Genomic DNA, 22,576 nt, shown 5'->3' on the forward strand with positions numbered 1-22,576 from the left:
CAATCCCACTTCATCTTTGGAAGAGTCAAGACTTTAAATATCACATTAGCTTACAAGTTTTTAAATATATTTGGTAATACCTGCTGGAACACAGATCCTCCTTATTGCTTTGAAACACACAATGTTACAACTGAAACTTAGGTGCTTGTCTCAAGTTCTGAGGTGCCAAAACTAGAAACATCAAACAGAAGATGGTAGGAACAAAGGCACATGGTTCATTTATAAAACCATTTACAGGGTACTTTAATATTTATTTCTATCTACTGGGAACTCTTATTTATTCCTCTTGAGTATAAAAAGACAAGACTACTGAAACGTTATGCAAGATCATCCGCACAGATGCTCTCAAATGGCATGAGCTGAGAATCTTAAACATCATTATATTATTTCTGAAATCAAATTTCTTATTGTGAGCAAGAAATTTCCAAATATTGAAGTTCATAAATCCATTAGTCTTCTAAGCATAGATACTTCAGTGCAATCCTCTTTTAAATGGTTGAAGCTGGAGCAGTTAAGGCAATCTACCAGAAGTGTTTTAAAATCCAGCACAAAGCTTCTAATCATCAAGGTGCCTGGCAGTTATCTGTTCAGAGAGCTGCTTTTTGAAACCTTCATCCGCACCGCCTTCCACCTGACACAGTCCCAAACACTTTACACACATTTCTTCAGTGTTCTAGGTTTTTTGGAGGTCTGAAGGGAGGCTGAGTCTAACATAAAGCCAGTAGCTCCACAAGGAACTCTTCAGATGGGTTAACATGCTACCCAGCAACTCACGGATGCTAACTTTACTATGCTAAGACTTTCACAGATGGCCAACAATCTACTTCGAAAAAACTCTCAGCAACCACAAATGGAAGCACCACTATAAAATACTATTACTGCCTTCTGTGCTCTGACAGTGTTCTCACATTCACTGTTGCCGAAAGCAAATTATTTTTTCAGCTCACTGATTCACAAGAACTTTAAAAAAAAAAAAGGCTTTCTAAACACATCAACCATTTTAAAATCAACCATTTCATTTTGAAGCTGCGGCAAACAAAATTTCACTCTAATATGTAAGTGGCTTCCATTCAACATTAAAAATGCTATGCCTTATTAAAAAAGGGCTAGTGCTGCCTATCTACTGCTATTCGGCTAATAATTTGGGGTATCAGAAATGACTGTCAGTTATTGCATTATAAAATTTCAAAGAAAAAAAACCTGCATAGCACGTAAACCGTTCTATTCAATACGCTTTCCCATGCATATCCTACAAAGAAGACAGTAGAACTCAGCTTCCACATGCAGGTGTGTTTAACAATCACCATGCCATCTTTCCTTCTTGCTTGTTGTCGCTTCTCTTCTGAGGATGCTTAAAGAAGTGGAGGGAAGAAATAACAATAATAATCAGAAGAGTATGCCTCAAGTTTTTCATGTGAAATATTAGTCGATTTATTTATGATGACAGTCATCAGAAGACCATACTCCTAGATGTAAAATATTTTTTTTCTTTGAAAAAAGGAAAATCAATACACATTACTACAACCACAGATGCTGTGGTTTTTCTGCCTGCCTCTCTCTCGTTACATAAGTCCATACTGATGACAGGGCCGGTTCCAAAAAAATCTAATCACTATCTAAATTAACAGGGTTGTAGTCAGGGTCATCTTCTTCATCCTCCAACTCTAAATCATCCATTTCTTGGAATAAAGATTCATCAACCTCGACGCTGTTTCCAGCTACAAAAAAAAAGAAAAAAAAGAAATTACACAAAGAGAAAAAAAGTACCTGAACAACAAAATACAGTCTCAGAATACAAAAAGTACAAAGCACGGTGTGTATATGCACATTATGTATAAATAAATACATGTGTGTGTGTGTGTGTACCATACACACATGCAATAAATAACAGCAGACCACATAGAATTATCCTTTAAATTCTCTCCAGGAGAAAATTTGAAAGGCAGACAACTACTTCAGAGAGGCACTGATATGTAAAAAATATATATTTATTAGGTTTAAATTTTAAAAGCAAGATGAGGCTTTCTATGCTTTCATACTTTCTTCTAAAATAGACAAAGCTTAAGAGCAAAACTTCAGAACCACTACTTTATTTGTATGTATCAATAGCGACATCTTCTGGCCTCTGAAAAAGGTTCTGTTTTTCACTGCTTTTGAAGGAGCCTTTTATAACTGCTTCCATCTAGATAACACCATTAGATTGTAGCAACTACAAAAATCAGTGTTATTTATTAACAACTTCAATTTAAAATTACAACACTGATCAGTGCAGGAGTTTTTAAATAACAGATAGTGACAGGATTAAAAGTTAACATTAAAAGTTACGTTCCCATAACTTGGGAACAGAGCCCAAATTCAAATGCGAAGTCTATTCTTCTCAAGGCAGGAAAACGTTCTATCAATAACCCATCTTAAAATTAAAAGTGACACTGACATGAGATTTTAGTCAGAATTATAATACAGACTTTGCTTAGGAATTTTTACATGTTTTAAACCACTGTCTTCCAGGTGCAGAAACAGAAACTTACCTTCCTCTAAGAACTGGATGTCAGATGTATCAAGGTTGTGATCCATTTCAAACAGCTGTTTCCCTAGAAGTTAAAATGTATACATTTCAAAATGCTGTTTGTTTATACAACTACCAACATAAAAACAAACCAACAAAATATCAACCAAAAAAAAAACCAAAACAGAAGTCAGATTTCAAGTGACTCTTTTCAGATGCCCAAACACATTCCAATCATAAGCGAATCAAGCATTCTGTACAGATTTCACAAGACTTACTACCATTAAGACTTCTATCAAGTTTGATCAAAATTACCCAAAGGTTTCAAAAGCCTTCAGAAGAGAAGGGGGAGGTAACAGCAAGCACAGTGGAACTGTCAGGCCACAGCCTGAATCAGTGGTTAAGTACCAGGTAAGAAGGTGTGGCTAACCTAGGGAGCTCAGGTGCAAGCAATACACAAGTGAAAAGGTGAAGCCTGGATCCACCCTTCCTCATCATTAGCAGCCAAGTGAGCAGCATCTCACTGGGTAGAGACTGCGTTCCTCTTGAACCATCAGTGATTTTAGGAAGGGGTGAGCCAATTTTTCTTCTTTGTTCCCTGCTATTGCTCTGCAGTACTTGTATCCCATTAGAAGGCGCTGTCGTAGCCTCCTTTTGCCATACAGTGATACCACACAGTCACATCAGTTATGTTTTCTGATGCAGTCAGGTTAGAAAGTAGATTTATCATCACAGGAGAATCAAAGTTAAGCTGTAGAGAGTCTGGACAATGCTATTTAAGACTTATTTTTGCATACAGGCTCTTAAAATAATTTCTTCTGCATTTTTTTCCCAGTAGATTTGGATTCTGCTGGACTGGGATTTACAGACAATACATCCTGAAACCATCATTATGACAGCTCTTCTCCAAAATACTGAGTAGCAGAACTACCACTCTCACGAGGCATCATAAGCTTGCTGCGTATACTAGACAGCTGCTGTGTTGCTTCAGTCCATCAGCAACATCCCAAACTCCTACATGCCTTCAAATAATTTTAAGTCATGGCATGCTCCAATACAAATAAAGCCAAATCACTAAACTGCTCAGTGTAGATTCTTTCTGTTGTTTGACAATCCTCAGCAATTTATGCCAGAGCAATGCTCATCAGCAGGAGCTCAAAGCAGTACACAGCCTGGCATAAAACCAAAAGAAGCTTGAATACACAGTTTGGGTCAAGATTTCTACTGAAGTCATTAAGGTTCCCAATCAGCTTTCTATTTAGCCCACCAAAGACCCCAGAAAACTTGGAGAAATGTGAACAGTTATTTAATTTTGCTTTAAAATCTGATTTACTACTATCATCTATCGATGTAAGGATTATCTTTAAGGCTTATCCTGATAGTCTGAGAACACTGCAAAAGTTTCAAGTACAGTTTTAAACCATACCGCTTAATTTATTTTTGCCTGCTTGTTCTTCTTCTTTCATCTTTTTTCTTTTTATTTCTAAGAGTTCCGCATCAAACTTTGCTTTCCAGTTCAGAAAATTCTCAATTGTAACAGGAGTGCCATGAAAGCGTTGCTGAAAAAACAAACAAAAAACAAGGCTGCAAATACAATCGACAAGTGAAGATGAGCATTTTCTTCCTTACTTACATTGTAGCACCCTAGAAGCATTTGCTTGCTGTGAAGCATTCTCATAAATTAATTCTAACCCCGAGCACATACAAAGAACACATTCTTGCTTGTTTCTGTTCTCCCCACAGGTCTCTCCCTTCAGAGAGCTGCACTGAGGCGGAAATTATAGAAAAACACCAAGCAATACATTTTGGACCCACAGTGCAATAATAAAGGTTATGCTTAAGTAGGCAGCACTTATCAACTCCTACGTGCAATCTAGACTGAAACTTTCTATTAAAAAATACATTAACTGTTCTCTCTCAATGACAGACAAAAAAGGTTGGCAGTTTTTTTTTTTTTTCCTACTATTTCAGACATAGCGAACATTTCATGTTCCTTCAGCCTCTAGCTACTGAAGAAAGCACATAATCAGTAGTTAACACAATATGTCCCATGGATAGAAAAAGTATTCCATGATGACTGATAGAAAGTACATGTACAGGGAGGACAAACCACATCCTGAAGACTGGTCCTTACTGCTTCTGCTCCACCAAGGAAGACTTGCTTCTACAGAACAAGAGCAGTCTGTGCACAGCGCTACATATTCTATCCTTTCCACTTCAAATAAGAAACTGACTACAGACTTTGTTTTCACTTGGGAAAAAAAAACCCTGCCTCAGTCTTAGGGAGTAATGCTGGAGGGGGTTGTGAACACGCAACACATCTGTGAAAAGATTGCTTTAGAAAGTGAGGGGAAAAGTAAATAAAGATCTTTGAAGTGCAATGAACTGCCTTGTGGACCTTAAGCATTAACTATATCAACTTTGGGCTAGATGTTCCTCTACTACTACAGCTCAGAGTTGCTCTTTTGCATCAAGAAAAGTTAAATCTTTAGTTAGAAACAATATTTTACATACTTTCTCCTCTTCTTCTGCTTCTCTTTCTTTCTGTTTCTTTTCCTCTTCTCTTCGTGTTTTTATTTGATCCACTATTTCATTTAATTTCTCCTGTACCGCAGACACTAGAGTGAAGATCATTACCATTCCCAAATTTTCTTCTGCCTACAACACAAAGAAGGCAAACTCAAGCAGAAGAACCCCATATTTTCAGAAGCTTAATACACATAGCTGTTCAGAAAGCATAATTGTATGCATACACACAGATAACACAGCTGAGGCACTCTACATCCATTTCAAAGTTCACCGTAAAATCCAAAGTCAATTGGCCAAATAAACAAGTTAAAGTCACTCTCAGAATCAAAGAATTGCCTGGGTTGGAAGGGACCTCAAGGATCATGAAGTTCCTTACCTGTTGTTCCAATAGGTTTATTATGCTTGTGACATCATTATCTTCGAGATTCTCCTGAGAGACGATTTCATAAAGGGGAGTTTCATCGGGGTATTTTTCTCTGTAGGTAAACTTAAGGGTTGTTTGGACATCTAAAAGACAAAGAACACACATTACAGTGATTATCTTACCTAATTCTGATTGTACATTTTTCTATTGCATCAACAGCCTAAATAGTTTAAGGTAGGAAAAAAACTTGTCTTAAAGGACCAGTCATCTTACACACATATTACATCTTACAGAACAAATTTAAATATAATGCAAGAATAGTAAATAACTAAGACTGAAGTTTACCCTTTCATAAGCTATTTCAGACTATTTAAAAGACTTTAGAAAGACTGGAAATTTTTTTCTGTGGTACAGTGGGTACCTCTTTTCCTTGGCATCCCACTTAATGCTGGAGAAAATGAAGCAAGAGTCCTAACAAACAAACGTAGAGAGAATCTCAGCATATTACTGCTTTAAATTCTGCATGCCTAGTTGGAGCAACAACTGGTGTGGTAGCCAACAGCTCCACATATGACACGAACATAAATGTCCATTAGAAGTTAATAAGCAAGGAGAAAAACTGCCTGAAGAACACACACTCAACCCGATGTAACTGAGAGCTAGTCCAGCAAGGAAGTAAGGCCAGAAAGAATTACATTCCTTCCTTTCATTTATCCTGACAGAATACCAGGGAGGAACCTTCCTTCAGTTCACGACTCACAGTTCTGGTAGCTCAGATCTCCCTTTAACACACACTTGCTCCGCACAGTGCCTACTCCTTTAAGGCCAAAGGAGATGACAGCAGTTTTCTTTCCTCTAACTCACGAACACAGAATAACACCTCTTGAACTTATCTGAAATGAAATTTGCTTACAACAAATTCATGTAATCACTGATACCAAAAGAGATAAAGCATTCTTGAACATGCCAGAAGGCAGACGTACTTCAGGTTACCATATAGACTTTCCGTGCCAGAAGAGCACCAGATGATGATGGAACCCTAAGCCCTTTCATAAAGAGAAGATAATTTGGACAGATACTTCACTAGATGATAACATTTAAGAGCTTTCTGCATGTGCAGAACCTTATTTTAAAGTAGTTCAGAATACATTTTTCTCCATCTAAAAAAGATGTGTTTGGAAGAAGGAATAGGGAAATCTTCCACTGAATAAGCCATTGCTCAGAACTTCACTGCAAGGAACTGATTCAGTGAACTACCAAGGCTACCAAGCCCTAAACAGTTATCTCATCTTTCAGAGGCTGCTCCACAACAATAACCAAATCAACATTTTATGGCAACAAGCATGGAACAGACCAACCATTCTGGTGCCAGCACGAACAGTTTAGGCAGGTTCCTAACACTACACCAACAAAAAACATCACAATCAACATCCACAACTTCTATATACTTGAGAGATGAATCTTACCCACCTCTTGCAAAACAGCATCAATGTTTCCTACAGCAGTTTCATAAACGTAAGATGCTTAAAGACAGACTTTGGAAAATAGCCGGGTATACAGAAACATGCATCGAAACAGCTAATATATATATATATATAAACTCAGAAGTTACATAGAATAATCTCCCTTCCTGTATATTAAGACATAATCAACTTACTTTCATCATTTTCACCTGCTTCTGATGTCACAGTAATTGTGAAAGTCGTTGGCTTTTCTGACAACACTGTTGAAAAAAGAGAAAAATACATTTACTTTAAATTATAAAACTTCTTCACATAACTAAAACTGAATTTCTCTAGGACTAGTAAGGTAAAGAAGCCTTGATACAGTGTTAGGAGCCTTTAAAATCATTAAAAGGTGCTTTCCAGTTAACTACTGTTTTCCACATGATGTGATATTTGAGGTGCTCTTTAAATAACAGCATGTAACATGCACAATAGCAAGAAGTCACCAAGAGTACAGACTTACCTACCACTGAGTGACTTGAACTAGTAAAGCCAGTATAAGCAGAAAGGTCCCAAAGCCAGATCACTTTATTGTGCTAGATAGGTACAATGGGTAACCAGTCTATTTCTGACTCTAGACTACCTTTACAGTAAATCTGTTCCTATTACTGTATTTAAGACTGCTTGATGTGAAAAATGGTTCTTAAAACAAACAAATGTGATGGACGATGCTTTCATTCAAGAGCACAGTTCTAGAAATAGCCTAAAAAAGGAAGGTAGCTGAAAGACAGACATTGGTGCTTAATAGACCAAAAAATGGGTAAACTTATGTTCAGCTGTCACAGACTAGATGGTTTCATCTTATTGCTTGAGTGAGCAGCAGGTGAAATCCTTAATTAAGGATTGCACTGTACCACTGCTGTAACCTATAACCAATGTAGTATATGTGATCTAACAGTGTTAACTGAATGTTGCCCAACTGCTAATGTACCACCACTACAGACTTCTGTGATCCCTCTTCTTCATGGGTATAAGTACATTATTACCAGAGCAAACAATAAACCAGAATAAACACTTGACTGTATGAAAGCGTATAAGTCACTGACTCAGCATCCTCACCTAAAAGATACCACTCCACGTTGCTTTAACGTGAAAACGAAGAACCAGAAGCGTTTCCAGATTAAAGCAACAAACAAACGCAGCGGGTAAATAACAGAGTGAAGTTAGTGCGGAGTAAAACGAGGCGGGACGTGGGGCAGCGCAGGTAGGAAGGCGAGAACGTGCAAAAATCACACAGACACACAGCCTACAACTGCAGCCCCTCGGATGCCGGCCAGCGAGTGCACACCCTGCACCCAGCCTACCCTAGTCCCACCCCAGGCCTGGAACTGAGGCACCCCGGCACCCAAACACCCCACGCTCCGCTCAACCTTCACTTCCAAAAAGCCAAAAGGGGCGGCAGGCAGCGCCCCGTACCCGGCCGGGCCTCCACCGCCTCGTAGCAGCCGTGGGGCGGAGCGGGCTGCGCGCCGCGGCTCACCCGTGAACGAGTCCGGGTAGATGGACTCCAGGGCCTCCAGCTCGTTCCGCTGCTCTTCGCTGTAGTCCGTCATCGCCTCCAACGGCCATGGGCCGCCACACACCCAACGCATGCGCCGGCCGCCGGCATCGGCTGGCACTGCCTGGCGCCGGCCGCGCGACTCGCTCGGTTGTGGATGGCTTAGGGCTGGGGGTGGGACTCACTCTTGTGTTCGCTGTCCATCGTGGATCTGATCTTTTTAGTTTAAATCCACTTTAGTTGGGTAAACAGCAGCAGTTGAGGTTCAGCCTCTGGCACCTGGAGAGCTCTGTGCTCTACCTGGAAAGTTCAGCACCTGCAGAGTTGCTTTTAAAAGGACATCGCTGCTCTGTTAGATTAACGCCGTTGTTCAGTTGGAAACCTGCAGGGGTCAGCAGGGTATGCAAAACGAGCTCCAGGAAATACGTGGTGGGGGTCTAAGGGCAGCCGAAGGGAGCTACTGCTATAGGAATAGTCATTCTCAGTCTGAGTGAGAAAATGCAGCTCTAAAATGATGGGTTAATTGGGGTGAGGTGATGCTAGTGTTAGCAGACACGGGCTGTTCAGTGCTGTGTGGGTTTCTCTCTAACTTCAAATAGGAGGCAGTGCCTTATTTCATTACCCATCCATAACATATTTAAGGAAAAGATAAATGATGGGAAATGCACCATAATCCATCATGATACATCTGTATTTAATACTATGGATTAACATATCCCAACAAGGCAATACTATGCACATTAGCAGGCTAAATTCACAATAACAGATAAAGTTTCTTACCCAGATTTATTATTTTTAAATAAACTCTAAAAACAAGGGAAAAACAGCAATTGGGACAAAGCTAGAGAACATGAAGATTTAAAAGTCATAGTTTCACTATTAGTAAGAGGCTGACAGCTCGCTTTCTTACAAACATTGCATCATTTCATAGTGGCACTATAAAACAAAGCAGGAAGGAAAACGAATCACAGAACAGGTAGCAGTTAGTTTTTGTTACTCCAATCAGAGAGAAGGAGAAACTTTCAGATACACAAAGCAGCTGTTTGTCTTCTAGACTGTGCACAGTGTTCCATCTTCAAAAAAAGACAAAAAACCAAACCAACAAAAGAAACCAAAACCAAACACCAATGAATTCAAAGTGAAATTAGAGACTGTATTCACTAACAGATGCTTTGCTTCCTAAACTCAACCTAGATACCATACAGTTCTATTAATAGAAACTTCAGGAGTCAAGTGGAACATGTGAGATTTGCAAAATTTTCAGTGATGTAAAATACGCATTTCTCCAGTTATTCAGCATCTTCATCTTTTTCAAGTCTGTGCTTAGAAGTTTCTCAAAGGAAACGCAAACGCACTTACCAAGACCTGCTTTTTATCATGCTCTCAGCTCCTGCATTCTGCAAGGGAAAGTGCTACATGTATTTTCCTATTTCAAGACTGTTCTTTTGTTGTTGTTTTTAATAAAATCACAAGAACAAACAAACAAAACCCCCCAGTAGGTAGCATTGTGCAGCCTGTCCTATGACTAGGTAGCACACACTCTGCAAGGCAATTCAGGAAGCAATAACCGCAGCAATAATTGTGGGCACAATAGTATGACTTGAACTTTAGCATTTTCAGAGGCAAAGCAAACCTAACTTCAGAAGGATATTTCCCTGCATAGTAGGCCAGCTTATTTGTAAAATCTGACACATTTTGGGGTACATGCAAAAGGAACAGGAAACTAACCTTGATACTGCTTCAACTTAGGAAGTGCTCAAATTCAAGCTTCCACATGTAAAGTGTCCTTTTTGCTTTGTTGTTTTCTTTCCCCTCCCCTTCTCTTCTTCCCATCCTTCCCCCTCTCCCCTTAGAACTGCTATATGATTTACCCCTCCATCTTGTGCATCTCAATTCTGCTAGAAATATCAATTGCTCACTGAAAGTTTTCATACTACTTTAGACTCAGCGTTGGTTGAGGAAGTGTTTTATATAAGAAAGTGGAAGGGGAAAAATAAAGTATTTCTGCTGGAGGTCTTTAAGACAAAGCTAGATATCTTGCTTCTACTTTATACATAGTGGATCAGGCTCATAGGATCTAATCGTTCAGAAGCCACTATTAAAGACTTTTTAACAAGTGGGAAGAGAAAGCATTTGAGTATAGCTTTCTTACCCAGTACAACTCATCCCCTTTGCAGAACTGTTAGAAAGTGAAGCTTCAGCTTAAAACAGCCCACCACAGTCAGATGGGGCATCTAACGTATGCATCCCACAGGGTCAGACACCATCACATCAAGAACAGTGTATAAGCTTCTGAAAGACTACATTAACAAAGTACTTATTTGTGTCCTTTATGTAATATGATATCCAAAATCTCCACAGCAGTTCAGGTCTAAAACGGAGCTAGACACCCCTGATTTTTCCACAAGGTGCTGGAAGGAGCTTAGAACCTCACAGCTAAGTTATGGTCAGGGGTCTTCATCAAGCTTCAGGTATTTTCTGTCTGCTGAGTCCTTGAGTGCCCAGTCATGAAGAAGGCTGTAGTCGTAGTGCTCCTCATCCACTAATTTTAGGAAGGCCAGTCCGGAGATGGCTTGCCACTCTCTAAGTGATGGGATACGGATTTCATTTATATTTTCATTTCCTGGGACAAATCCAAAGAACTTCTTCACATGCTTCATGGCATAGAGCTTGGAATGCTGGTCTGTTGCTTCATCAAAGAGCTCCTGCTCATTACGGACATAGCTGGTCCAGTATCTGAAGTGCAGGAAGCTGAGCGGAGAAAAACAGCTTGCTAGGCAGTAAGACAGGAAGACAGTGATGACTACCACAGCAATCAGAAGCCAGCCAGCCACCTGCCAGAAGCAAGCAAACAAGATCACAGCTGAAACCACAGTGGTACTTTTTGGGCATTAAAAAAAACAGAATAAAAATCTAAGACAATCTTCAGTTGCTTTTCCTGAATAAGAAGGCTAACAGGAGATAAGAATGGCTTGTATCTATTGCCATCGCAATCCCTGACTACTGCAGACAGCTGTGTCAAACTCATTTCTTCCCATCAAGTTTAAGGAAGCCCTGATGAATAATTTAAGGATGTTGCCTCTACAGCTATTATTGTGAATCTGCAACATAAAAACCCTCTAGTTCCTAGCCCAGGTTACCTTATGCCATATTTGCAAGTAATTTTCCTTGAAGTAATAATCTTAACATTCCCCCTACTATCTAGCTGGAATATTGGCTTCTAGAATCAAGTCTGACCTAAAAAAGCAACAACAGGACTTCTGTTTGTGTAGAGCTCTCAGTCTGGACCCTTGAGTCACATTTCTTGTGCTTGAGTACAAGAAGCCTCCTGCCCTTCAGTGACTCTTGAACTTCCATTTGTCTTACTTGGTGGTGCTTCTCAATACACAAGAATGCATCTCCCAGTAGCAAGTAGCAAACGGGAGGACCAGAAGTAATAATTTATGTACTGAACGTTCAGTTCCACCTATGGGAACAAAGGCTTCACAAAACACTAAAAAGATTTGGCAGTCAAAACAGAAGACGTTGATCCTGTTCTATCCTCACATTTAGCCTGCTGAAAAAACTGTGGTGCCATTGTTAGAACTGCAGGAGAAACAATGTTGATTACTCACCTGTGACTGGTACCGGAGCAGGAGGATCACTTCATCTCGTGCCCTGCTCAGCTCTGGTGGAACTAGCTGACTGCAAGGAAATGCAGCCAAAATCCTCTGACGTTCACTAATAGTCACATTAGGAATGTCTCCATAGTAATATGCAGAGGCATATTCACTCACAGCACAGACATAGTAGGAGCCATTTATCAGAGTGACCGCTAGCCATGTCACTGGAGCAACCAGTGCTCTCCCAGTGATGCTGCACAGTACAAAGCAGGTCAGCTTGCACTGCAGTAAGTGATTCCATGTGCTCTCTGCCAGGAGAGGAGATCTCTTGCCTGTAACCAGCCTCCAGGTCTGGTTGTTCAGAGCATAGCCAAGAACCAGAAGAATCAGTGCAGGAACGCCTAGGAAGGCCAACCCATAGATGAGGTTCTGCCCCTCATGACAAGGGCAGCTGAATGTAAAGAAAGAGAAGAGTTGCTGCCCACCAATTGTCAGTATTGCAATTATAGCATTAGCAATAACAACTTCTTTGCCTTTCAGAAAAGTTAGCCACTTTGGAAGAAAAGTCATTTTAGGTCTCACTGTTTATCAAATAGATCCTCTTAAGTCACTACTAGCTTTTAATTATAGCTAACTGATATTAATGGTAGACTACAATGGAAACAAACCAATCTCAATAGTTTAAAATATAAAACAACAACAAAACTCCAACACAACAACAATAGAAAGCCTGTTAGCCTTTCCTCTCCAATTAGTTTCTGACTCTGCTTAGTAAGAGCTATAGCCTTGTTTACTAGCTTTTATCTACTTGAAGATATTCAGTCATGTGTTTTAAATGATCCAGTAATTTCTCTCAGTGGTTTGGGGCTGTTCATCATTTAAGGAACAGTGGGCTCTGCCAGCTCCTTGCTAATTAGCTGAACCTACCAATCAGTCCTCTCTGCCTGATGGAAGACAGGCAGTGCCAACAAACTAATGACTACCTTGCCAGGGTTAATTGGTCAGCTGTTTTCCAGTCAATGGTAATTAGCAGAAGCATGGCATCAGGTTAGGAAAAAGGAATACTGAGAAAAGAGTAAAATGGATTTTTTTTACAACTATTCTTCATTAAAAACAACAACCATTGCCTTGCTAAGTGGACTGATGATAAAAGAAAGCAGCAGAGATATTTTAAAATGCTTCAACATTAAAATAAAAATGGAAAATATTCAATAAGCTGCATGAAGTTGGGAATCCCAGTTCTGTTCATGTTTAATGGCAATTCTGGTTTTGTTTCAATTTACTTTCCCAGTATACGAAATATGGTTAGTGTCATCAATTTACAAGCAATGAGCCGATAATGTTCCAATTAGAAACTTTTATTAATTGTAGCGGGTAAAACAAAAAGGCAATTCAGCGCTGGGCGACAGGGGAATCCTCGTTCCTCCAACTGCCGCGCCTTCCCGTCCCTTGCAACTTCTTTTGTAAGGTCCATCCCGAGTGTATTGTCCTTTAATTGGTCGGTCGTGATCGTGCCACTTGGTGTGTCGTTCCTTGGTTGGTCCTTCCGTGAAACTTTGTATCCATCGGGGCGCGCTTTGCCTGTAACTATGCAGAGTACACAATCTACCCATAAAATTAGAGTGTTCTGCAACCCTTGTGGCCTCCATATTCCACCATCACATCCCGGTCCTAATGAACAAGCACTCCACCACAATGCTACTACATCCCGGTCTTAATGAGCAAACATTTTATCACAGTCCCCCCTTTTCTTTTATTGTACTATTTTGTTTTGCTCATTAAACCGTTTTAGTTCTTGTCGACTCCTGGGCTCTTTTTCTTTGTTCTGTTTTCTTAGTTCAGCCATTGTATCTATTGCTACCCCCGTTTGATCAGCGTAGGTGCAACATTGTTCTTTAAGAGCCACACATTGTCCCCCTTGCTGCAATAGGAGAAGATCCAACCCCCTTCTATTTTGTAACACTACTTCTGATGGGACCACTTAAATGGCTCATGTGTCTGTACCTCTGTACCCCAACCCTCATTAATGAGACTTAATATTATTATCAATTGAGCTAGTTTTAGATAGGCAGTTTTCCCACTGCAGTAGTGAGTCTTTAATTGCTCGGGGGAGTTATTTCCAGTCTTGGGGTATCTTCTGGATCCTAAATCTTTGGATTCATTCATAATGGAGCAGACTCCTCCACATGTTTTATCTCCTCTGCCTCGCCCATCGACTCGGTTGCCTCGAGCCATGGGGTGTATAATCTTCTCGGCAGCAAGAGTATTCTTCAGGAGGGGCTGGTTTTGCTTCCCTTTTAAGTGGGTCTTTGGGGTACTGCACCCTATTCTTTTTCCCACTGGTTATACACTTAAGTGATGCTGGTAAGGATCCAAATTCACCCCCAGGTTTACCCCCTTCTATTAAAATTTCCACGGCCACTCTGAAGGCTAATAACCAATTTGTGTATCCCTGTTTCCGCAGTGGGTCCACTACCTTTCTAAAACATATCCCAACAGTTGCATTCACAATAGTCAAAATATTCCCTTCTACATTAAATTCTATACTGATACGTTTATACAATCATTGTTAATTCATGTTCTCATTTTCCTTGACGGAGGGTTTCGTGACAGTTTTACTTTCAAATCACCCGCTGGACTAGTGACTCTCCATTCGTGATTTTGTACTGGACCCTTAACACGACTAGCATGTGTCCATCCTTTTTCAGCAGTTCTGATGGCAGTATTGGTAGTCAATAACACCAGATAGGGACCTTCCCAGCGAGGCTGCAGTGTGGTTTCTCTCCAGGTCTTTATCAGAACCCAATCTCCAGGCTTTATTCGATGGAGGGTAATGTCCAGAGGGGGTCTTTGAGTCAATTGTCCCTTTTTCCACAATTCCTGTTTATACTTCATTAATTCCGTGATATAAGCTTGAATGTTCTGATCTACCACCCCCGGGTGATCTTTAGGGGTTCCTGCATCATATGGCATTCCGTATAACATTTCGAAGGGAGATATTCCTATGTCAGCCCGGGGCTGGGCCCTAAGGTTTAAGAGGGCAAGGGGAATGCATTTTATCCATGAGAGCTTAGTTTCTAGTGTTAATTTGGCCAATTGCTTTTTTAGTTCCCCATTCATTCTCTCTACTCGCCCTGAACTCTGTGGGTGCCAGGGAGTATGTTCTTCCCATTTTATTCCCAAGGCTTCAGCTATATTTCTAGTGATTCTTGATGTAAAGTGTGGTCCTTGATCTGAATCTATTACTTCTGTTACCCCATACCTAGGGATGATTTGTTCGAGTAATATTTTTGTTACTACCTGAGCTGTTGCTTTAGTTGTGGGGAATGCCTCTACATAATGTGTGAGGTGGTCTATTATGACTAATACATATTTATATCTTCCTACTTTAGGAAATTCGGTAAAGTCAATTTGGACTCTAGAAAATGGCCTAGTGGCCAAGGGTCTTCCCCCCATAGGCAGTTTTCTTTGTACGGCTCTGTTTATCTTTAAGCACGTAATACATCCTTGAGTAATATGTCTAGCTAGATTATGTAGGCCTATACACATGTACTTAGTGGCAAAATGATCTATTAAAGCTTGGCTTCCCCAGTGGGTCCGTTCGTGCAACTGGGTCAGCACCTGAGATGCTATTGACTTAGGCAGTACCTCTCTCCCGTCAGCTAGATACCACCTCCCTTCTGTGTTTTTAGTTATTCCCATTTGATTCAGTTTTTGTTCTTCCTTCGGTGTAAACGAAGGGGCCTCATCATGTGTCAATTCTTCCTGCCTCTCCTGCCTCAGGACCAATTCCCTGAGGGCAGCTTGCTTAGCTTCTAGGTCTGCTGCATTATTTCCTCTAGTCTTGTAATCGGTCCCCTGTTGGTGTCCTCTAAGGTGTACCACCGCTATCTTCTTTGGTTTTCGTAGGGCCACTAAGAGTTGCTTTATTAATTCTTGATGTATTAAGTCCTTTCCTTGGGAATTTATCAATCCCCTTTCTTCCCAAATCTTCCCAAAGGTATGTATTACCCCATAACTATATTTGGAATCGGTATAGATAGTGCCCTCTTTTCCCTGTAATCTTTTTAGTGCCTGTAAAACAGCATACAGCTCGCAAGCTTGAGCTGACCAAGTGTTACTCAAGGGTCCTGATTCCAATACCCGGAGGGTCTTTCCATCTACTATTGCATAACCTGATCTTCTCTTTCCCTCCACTACTCTAGAGGATCCATCCACAAATAATTTTTCCCCTTCTCTTAATTCTTCTTCTTCTAAATCTGGTCTGATTTTTGTTTGTTCTTCTATCGTATGTAAACAGTTATGAATGAGTCCCACATTTTCGGGTTTTCCATATAAGAATTCTGCAGGATTCTGGAGACTTGTGGTCTCCAGGGTTAAGTTAGGGGCTTCCAGTAAGATACCCTCATACTTTAGAAGACGAGAATCAGATATCCATTTTTCAGCTTTTTGTTGGAGCACATTTCTAATATTGTGGGGAGATAGTACCTTTATATTGCTGTTAAAAGTAATTTTCCTGGCTTCTTCTACCAATAACGCACACCCAACAATTGCTTGTAAGCAAGTGGGCCATCCTCGGCTCACAGGGTCTAATAATTTTGACAAATATCCAACGGGTTTCTTCTTCCCTGCCCAATCCTGTGTTAAAACCCCATACGCTGTACCACTGTCTATGTTAACGAATAAATAAAAGGGTCTTTTTAAGTCAGGCAGGCTCAAGACAGGGGCATTGATGAGATCCTCCTTCAGCTTTTGTAGATTCTCTTCATCTTGTCTATCCCACTTTATTAATCCATCGGTACTGAGCTTTTGATATAGAAACTTTACTTTACTGCTATAATTTTCAATCCATTGTCTACAATATCCCACTAATCCCAGCAATTGTCTTATTTGTCTCTTATTGTTTGGCGACTTCAGGGACAATATTCCTTGTATCCTTTCAGGATCTATCTTCTTTTCTCCTTTACTCAGGTAATGCCCTAGATATCTAACCTCCTCTTCCACAAATTGCAATTTCCTTTTTGATACTTTAAGTCCTTTCAGTCCCAAAAAGTTCAGCAATTTAATACTTTCTTTCCGAACCTTTCCCTCATCCTCTCCAGCAATTAATAGATCATCTACATACTGTATTAATTTGGTATCAGGATCTAGCTGATACTCTTGCAGGATCTGTTCTAGGGCTTGCCCAAACAAATTAGGGGATTCTGTGAAGCCTTGGGGGAGTACAGTCCACCTTAATTGCTGTTTTCTGTTAGTATCTGGGTCTTCCCACTCAAATGCAAAAAAATCGCGGCATGTCTCATCTAAAGGGCAAGCCCAAAAAGCATCTTTTAAGTCTATGACACTATACCACAAGTTGTCGGGCCCTAATTTACTTAGCAATGTATAGGGATTAGCTACAACTGGGAACCTAGATACAGTGCGCTTGTTAATTTCCCTCAGATCATGAACCAACCGATATGTTCCATCAGGTTTCTTTACCGGTAATATAGGGGTATTAAATGGGGACATACAGGGTTCCAGTAATCCTTTGCTCACTAATCTATCTATTTCTGGTTTGAGACCCCTCCTTCCTTCCAGGGAAATAGGATATTGTTTTATTTTTACTGGGATTTCAGGATTCTTGATTTTTACCGTGAAAGGGGGTATTTTTAGTTGTCCCACACTCTCGGGGGTATACCAGACATCAGAATTGATCTCTTGTTCATCTTCTACCCTAAGAGGGCAGAGTTTGATTCTCAATTCTTTATTCTCTACTTCTAGTCCTATGCCTAATGCAATAATCAGATCCCGTCCTAACAAATTGAACTCCGCTTCAGGCAGTATCAAGAAATCACCCAACCCCACTTTGGACTCTGCTTCTATCATTACATTTTTAACTATTCCTACTGTAAAAGGTTCTCCCTTTGCTCCTATTACTTTGGTAGTTTCCCGGGAAGGTTTGCATCCGAGGGGAATCTGTTGTATAGTAGATCTTTTTGCTCCTGAATCTACTAGAAACACTACCTCCTCAGCTTGGGGACCAATTTTCAATTTTATCAAGGGCTCCTGTTGTTTCTGGGTCCCCAATATATAGAGCCCCTGACACCCCTAGTCTTCTTGGAAGGACTTTTCGTCTCTCATTCTAACCCTGCAGTCCCTCTTCATGTGTCCCTTTTTCCTGCAATAATAGCATATTCTCTCCTCCTCCCTGTTTTCAGGCTTCCTAAATTTTTGCTGTCCTGGAATTCGATTTTGCGTCCATCCCCCCATTTTCCTTTCCAATTCCCTACTTTCTCTGACCGCTGCTACCATCATCCTAACCTGCCTATTATGTCTTTCTTCCTCCCTTCTTACATATACCTTCTGAGCTTCCCTCAAAAGTTCATCAAGCCCCCGATCCTGCCAATTTTCTATCTTTTCTAGTTTCTTGCGGATATCTTCCCAAGCCTTAGCTACGAACTGTGTTTTGAGCAGAGCCTGGCCTATCGGTGTATCGGGATCCAATCCTGAATATAGTTGTAAATTCTTGCGTAACCTTTCTAGCCATTCAGTGGGTGTTTCCTCCTTCTTTTGTCTTTCATTAAAAGCTTTATTTATATTCTGACCTCTTGGGACTGCCTCCCTAATGCCCTGGATGATGATAGTTCGCAGGTCCTGCATGTGAGTCCTATGATGTTGATTTTGATGGTCCCATTGCGGATTCTGTAAGGGCCATTTAATATCCGCAGCGGGCCCGTGGGCATGTTGAGCATCCCAAATGCGCATCCCTGCACGCCTAATCATACCTCTCTCTTCTGCTGTGAACAGTATACTTAGAATAGATTGTAGTTCCTCCCAGGTATAAACATTTGGCCCTAAGAACTGATCTACTCTGTCTGCCACCCCCAGGGGATCTTCTAGTATATTACCCATTTCCTTCTTAAAATCTCTAACATCCCCTGAATTTAAGGGCACTGATATAAACCCCATCTGAGGTTGTGGACCTCCCATGGGCATTTCTCTTAAAGGGTAGAGGTTATTTTGTCGTGCCTTTGCCCGTGTCACAGGCCCTCCCCCTTCTATCTTTTGTACTTCTCCCTCTCTCGAATCCATCTGCCCATGATCCAACTGAGGAGGAGAAGGTAGGGGAATTGCTGGTGGTACAGCATATGGTGGGGGTCCCACTAAGGCCTCCTCTTCCCTTCGAGGTTTACGTTTTTCGACATCTTTTTCTTTTCGTGTCAAATTAAAAATGGGGACTCCTAAACCCTCTGGGCGAGTGACCCATACTGCTGCATAGTCACTTTCTTCTTGATTGAAAGGGGTTTTGGAGTTTACCCAAAAATTTAATTGCTGTTGTACCCAATCTTCATTAGAACCATACTTAGGCCACCATACTGCCGGGCCAATTTGTTGTCCGCTCCAAATTTCTATACAATAATAAATCATCTTTGCTTTATCTTTATTTCTTGTTCCTGGATAGTGCGTCCAGGCAATTAGCATGAACCCTAAAGGTGAGTCCTTAGGAATGGATGGTCGTTTAGAAGGGGTGGGTGGTTTAGTTTTACACTGCCCCATCTCGTTCTTTACTTCTTGCTCTCTTGTTTTATTCAACGTCTGTAGCTCCCCCTAGTGCCCGTAGCTCTAGGGGAACACCTAAATAATAATCATCCCTAGTGTCCGTAGCTCTAGGGGAACACCTGAATAATAATCATCCCTAGTGCTCGTAGCTCTAGGGGAACACCTAAATAATAATCATCCCTAGTGCTCGTAGCTCTAGGGGAACACCTAAATAATAATAATCATCCCTAGTGTCCGTAGCTCTAGGGGAACACCTGAATAATAATCATCCCTAGTGCTCGTAGCTCTAGGGGAACACCTAAATAATAATAATCATCCCTAGTGCCCGTAGCTCTAGGGGAACACCAAAGAATAATAATCATCCCTAGTGCTCGTAGCTCTAGGGGAACACCTGAATAATAATCATCCCTAGTGCTCGTAGCTCTAGGGGAACACCAAAGAATAACCCTCCATAGAGCCCATAGCCCTAGGGGTTGTGGTGGTGAAAGGGTCCCGCTTATACCCTGTACCCACCCTTCGGCGTGCCCTCACTCAGTGTTGCATTCACTCGCTTCCCCCAGGTCGTGGCCCACGCCCTCGCGGGCAATGGGAACCGCACTACTGTGGGGTCCACACTCGCTCGGGTTAGTGCCGGCTGCCGGCCCCCCTTCACAAGCACACAACACTCGCCACACGCCGGATTCCCAACCCAGACCGGACTATACTCACCTGTCCTGCGTCTTCGTCCGGACTTTCGTGCACGAAATTTAAAGGGTTAACCGGTTTTTACTTGCCTTTGTGTTTTAAATTTCGGATCGTCGGCAGGAGTAGGGCGGGAGGATAGGAGCCGAGGCCACCTATTTAGGCGGGGCGCCCCCTCAGGCTCGTACCCACGCCAGTATTCCCATCCGAGTCACGGCACCAAATTGTCATCAATTTACAAGCAATGAGCCGATAATGTTCCAATTAGAAACTTTTATTAATTGTAGCGGGTAAAACAAAAAGGCAATTCAGCGCTGGGCGACAGGGGAATCCTCGTTCCTCCAACTGCCGCGCCTTCCCGTCCCTTGCAACTTCTTTTGTAAGGTCCATCCCGAGTGTATTGTCCTTTAATTGGTCGGTCGTGATCGTGCCACTTGGTGTGTCGTTCCTTGGTTGGTCCTTCCGTGAAACTTTGTATCCATCAGGGCGCGCTTTGCCTGTAACTATGCAGAGTACACAATCTACCCATAAAATTAGAGTGTTCTGCAACCCTTGTGGCCTCCATATTCCACCATCACATCCCGGTCCTAATGAACAAGCACTCCACCACAATGCTACTACATCCCGGTCTTAATGAGCAAACATTTTATCACAGTTAGCTGCTGGTCCATTAGGATTTTAGCACTTCACTTGCAGGGGCAAGAAGCTACCACGTCTCATTTACTGGAAGTACTGAACAATCCTTTATGCTATCTCCTTCAGAAAGATTTTCTTTGACAATCTATAATCTGCTGTTCATACTGTGTCAAAGTCATCTTCAGATGTACTTGTGGAAATTGCTGGCCTTTATATAGCATGTTCACATTTTGCATTTTTCAGATTTATGTATGTCTCATCAATCCCATCCTGTGGACTCAGGTAGATAGAAATTAGACATTTTCACAGCCATTTTCTGAGCAGTGAAGTGCATGATCCGGGCTCTTAATGCTTCTTACAAATCAAGCCCTAAATGCAGGTTCATTTAAAACATGCCACTGTTGATGATTTTCTTCAGGTTGCACTTTGTCTAGGGTCTTGCTGTCTGGCAGTTCTGTCCATTGCACACTCCAGTCCAATTTGGTACTGAATATGCAAATAATTGCAAGGATTTAACTTTTGAGAAGTCTAATTGCCTGTAATACAAAGGTTTTTAACAAGAACAGGAAGAAGATCCATATAGGACATGAGGAAAGTTGTACAGATGGTCACATGCAGCTTTCTTGTGCTTTGCTGCATGATAGAGTCTGGCAGCCTCCTCAGTCCCTGTGAGGAGGAGCTGCTAATAATAATTTCCAGTATAAAAAGTAGTTTTAGCACCCATGGTCTCTGCTTGGATAATAGAAACACTCTTGTTGCCCTGGTGATGAATTTCCTGTTCTCAAGGCAAGAACCTTTTCCTTTAGTGTATTTTTAGGGTGGACATCTGATTATCTAATATATAAATGAGGGCCTTACTGATATTTGGTTGAAGGAGGGAAGATTTAGGTTGGATGTTAGGGGAAAGTTCTTTACTAGAAGAGTGGTTAGGTCCTGGAACAGGCTGCCCAGTGAGGTTGTGGATGCCCCGTCCTTGGAGGTGTTCAAGGCCAGGTTGGACGGGGCCCTGGGCAACCTGATCTAGTAAATGTGTATGTTTGGTGGCCCTGCTAGGCAGGGGGGTTGGAACTACATGATCCTTGAGGTCCCTTCCAACCCAGGTAATTCTGTGATTCTGTGATTCTGTGACACTATTACACAAAATTTAAGGTAATAGAGATATGTGATGAAACGTTTAGTATCACTTTGCTACTGCTTTTCTGGACTTTGCTGATAAGTTCTTGGTTGTTTGGGCAGTGTAATACCATAACAGATTCCAGCACTGTCTGAATTCTTTTCAGAAACACAGATTTTTTAGTACTTTTTTCAAGTCAGTAATATCATATTTTGATAAAATTTATACCCTTCAGGTTCCGTAGAACAAACTTGTGTCTTGCAGAATTATACTGAAATTGTGCTTAATAAGATTCTTTAATTTGAAAATGTGTCTTATAAGATTCTTTAATTTTACATCAGTTCATCTTCAAATTTCCAGTAATTGCTACTGAGCTCTCTTTTGGAACGCATTTTATTTACTACGGAAGCAGGCTTTCCCACACAACACTTGTTTACTCCAGAAGAACATTAGACGTGAAGCTGAAGAGATGAACAGTACTGAAATATTCATAGTCAGCCTGAGGCTGTTGAGTGATGCAATTTATAGAATCAATTTAACAGCTTTGTAGAGCCACTCTTTTTTCATTTTCTTTCATGTTGTGCTGGAAAAACCATGCT

The 22,576-nt window shown here is 41.1% G+C and overlaps 2 protein-coding genes across 2 annotated transcripts; both read right to left on the bottom strand.

The window, feature by feature from the left end:
• Positions 1-1,406: 1,406 nt before the first annotated feature.
• On the bottom strand, positions 1,407-8,489 carry RWDD1 (RWD domain containing 1). The gene is made up of 7 exons (XM_015858629.2): positions 8,385-8,489; positions 7,057-7,122; positions 5,412-5,542; positions 5,021-5,164; positions 3,933-4,065; positions 2,529-2,591; positions 1,407-1,718 (listed from the first exon to the last, which is right to left on the bottom strand). The coding sequence occupies exons 1-7, from the start codon at positions 8,455-8,457 to the stop codon at positions 1,606-1,608; spliced, it is 723 nt and encodes a 240-aa protein (XP_015714115.2). The 5' UTR covers positions 8,458-8,489; the 3' UTR covers positions 1,407-1,605.
• Positions 8,490-9,074: 585 nt separating this feature from the next.
• Positions 9,075-12,706, bottom strand: CALHM4 (calcium homeostasis modulator family member 4). The gene is made up of 2 exons (XM_015858623.3): positions 12,017-12,706; positions 9,075-11,236 (listed from the first exon to the last, which is right to left on the bottom strand). The coding sequence occupies exons 1-2, from the start codon at positions 12,572-12,574 to the stop codon at positions 10,850-10,852; spliced, it is 945 nt and encodes a 314-aa protein (XP_015714109.1). The 5' UTR covers positions 12,575-12,706; the 3' UTR covers positions 9,075-10,849.
• Positions 12,707-22,576: the final 9,870 nt, after the last annotated feature.

Source organism: Coturnix japonica, chromosome 3 (assembly GCF_054131305.1).
Source record: "Coturnix japonica strain WE chromosome 3, WE-NBRP24, whole genome shotgun sequence".
NCBI classification, from domain to species: Eukaryota; Metazoa; Chordata; class Aves; order Galliformes; family Phasianidae; genus Coturnix; species Coturnix japonica.

Bases quoted from the DNA above. Each gene is read 5' to 3' on its own strand.
- RWDD1 (XM_015858629.2), bottom strand. From the start codon at position 8,457: ATGACGGACTACAGCGAAGAGCAGCGGAACGAGCTGGAGGCCCTGGAG. The intron at 5,165-5,411 runs GTAAGGAACTTC...TTTGTGTTGTAG, and splicing joins TAAACCTATTGGAACAACAG to GCAGAAGAAAATTTGGGAAT. The intron at 4,066-5,020 runs GTATGTAAAATA...TTGTTTTTTCAG, and splicing joins AAGCAGAAGAAGAGGAGAAA to CAACGCTTTCATGGCACTCC.
- CALHM4 (XM_015858623.3), bottom strand. From the start codon at position 12,574: ATGACTTTTCTTCCAAAGTGGCTAACTTTTCTGAAAGGCAAAGAAGTT. The intron at 11,237-12,016 runs GTGAGTAATCAA...TGCTTCTGGCAG, and splicing joins TGCTCCGGTACCAGTCACAG to GTGGCTGGCTGGCTTCTGAT.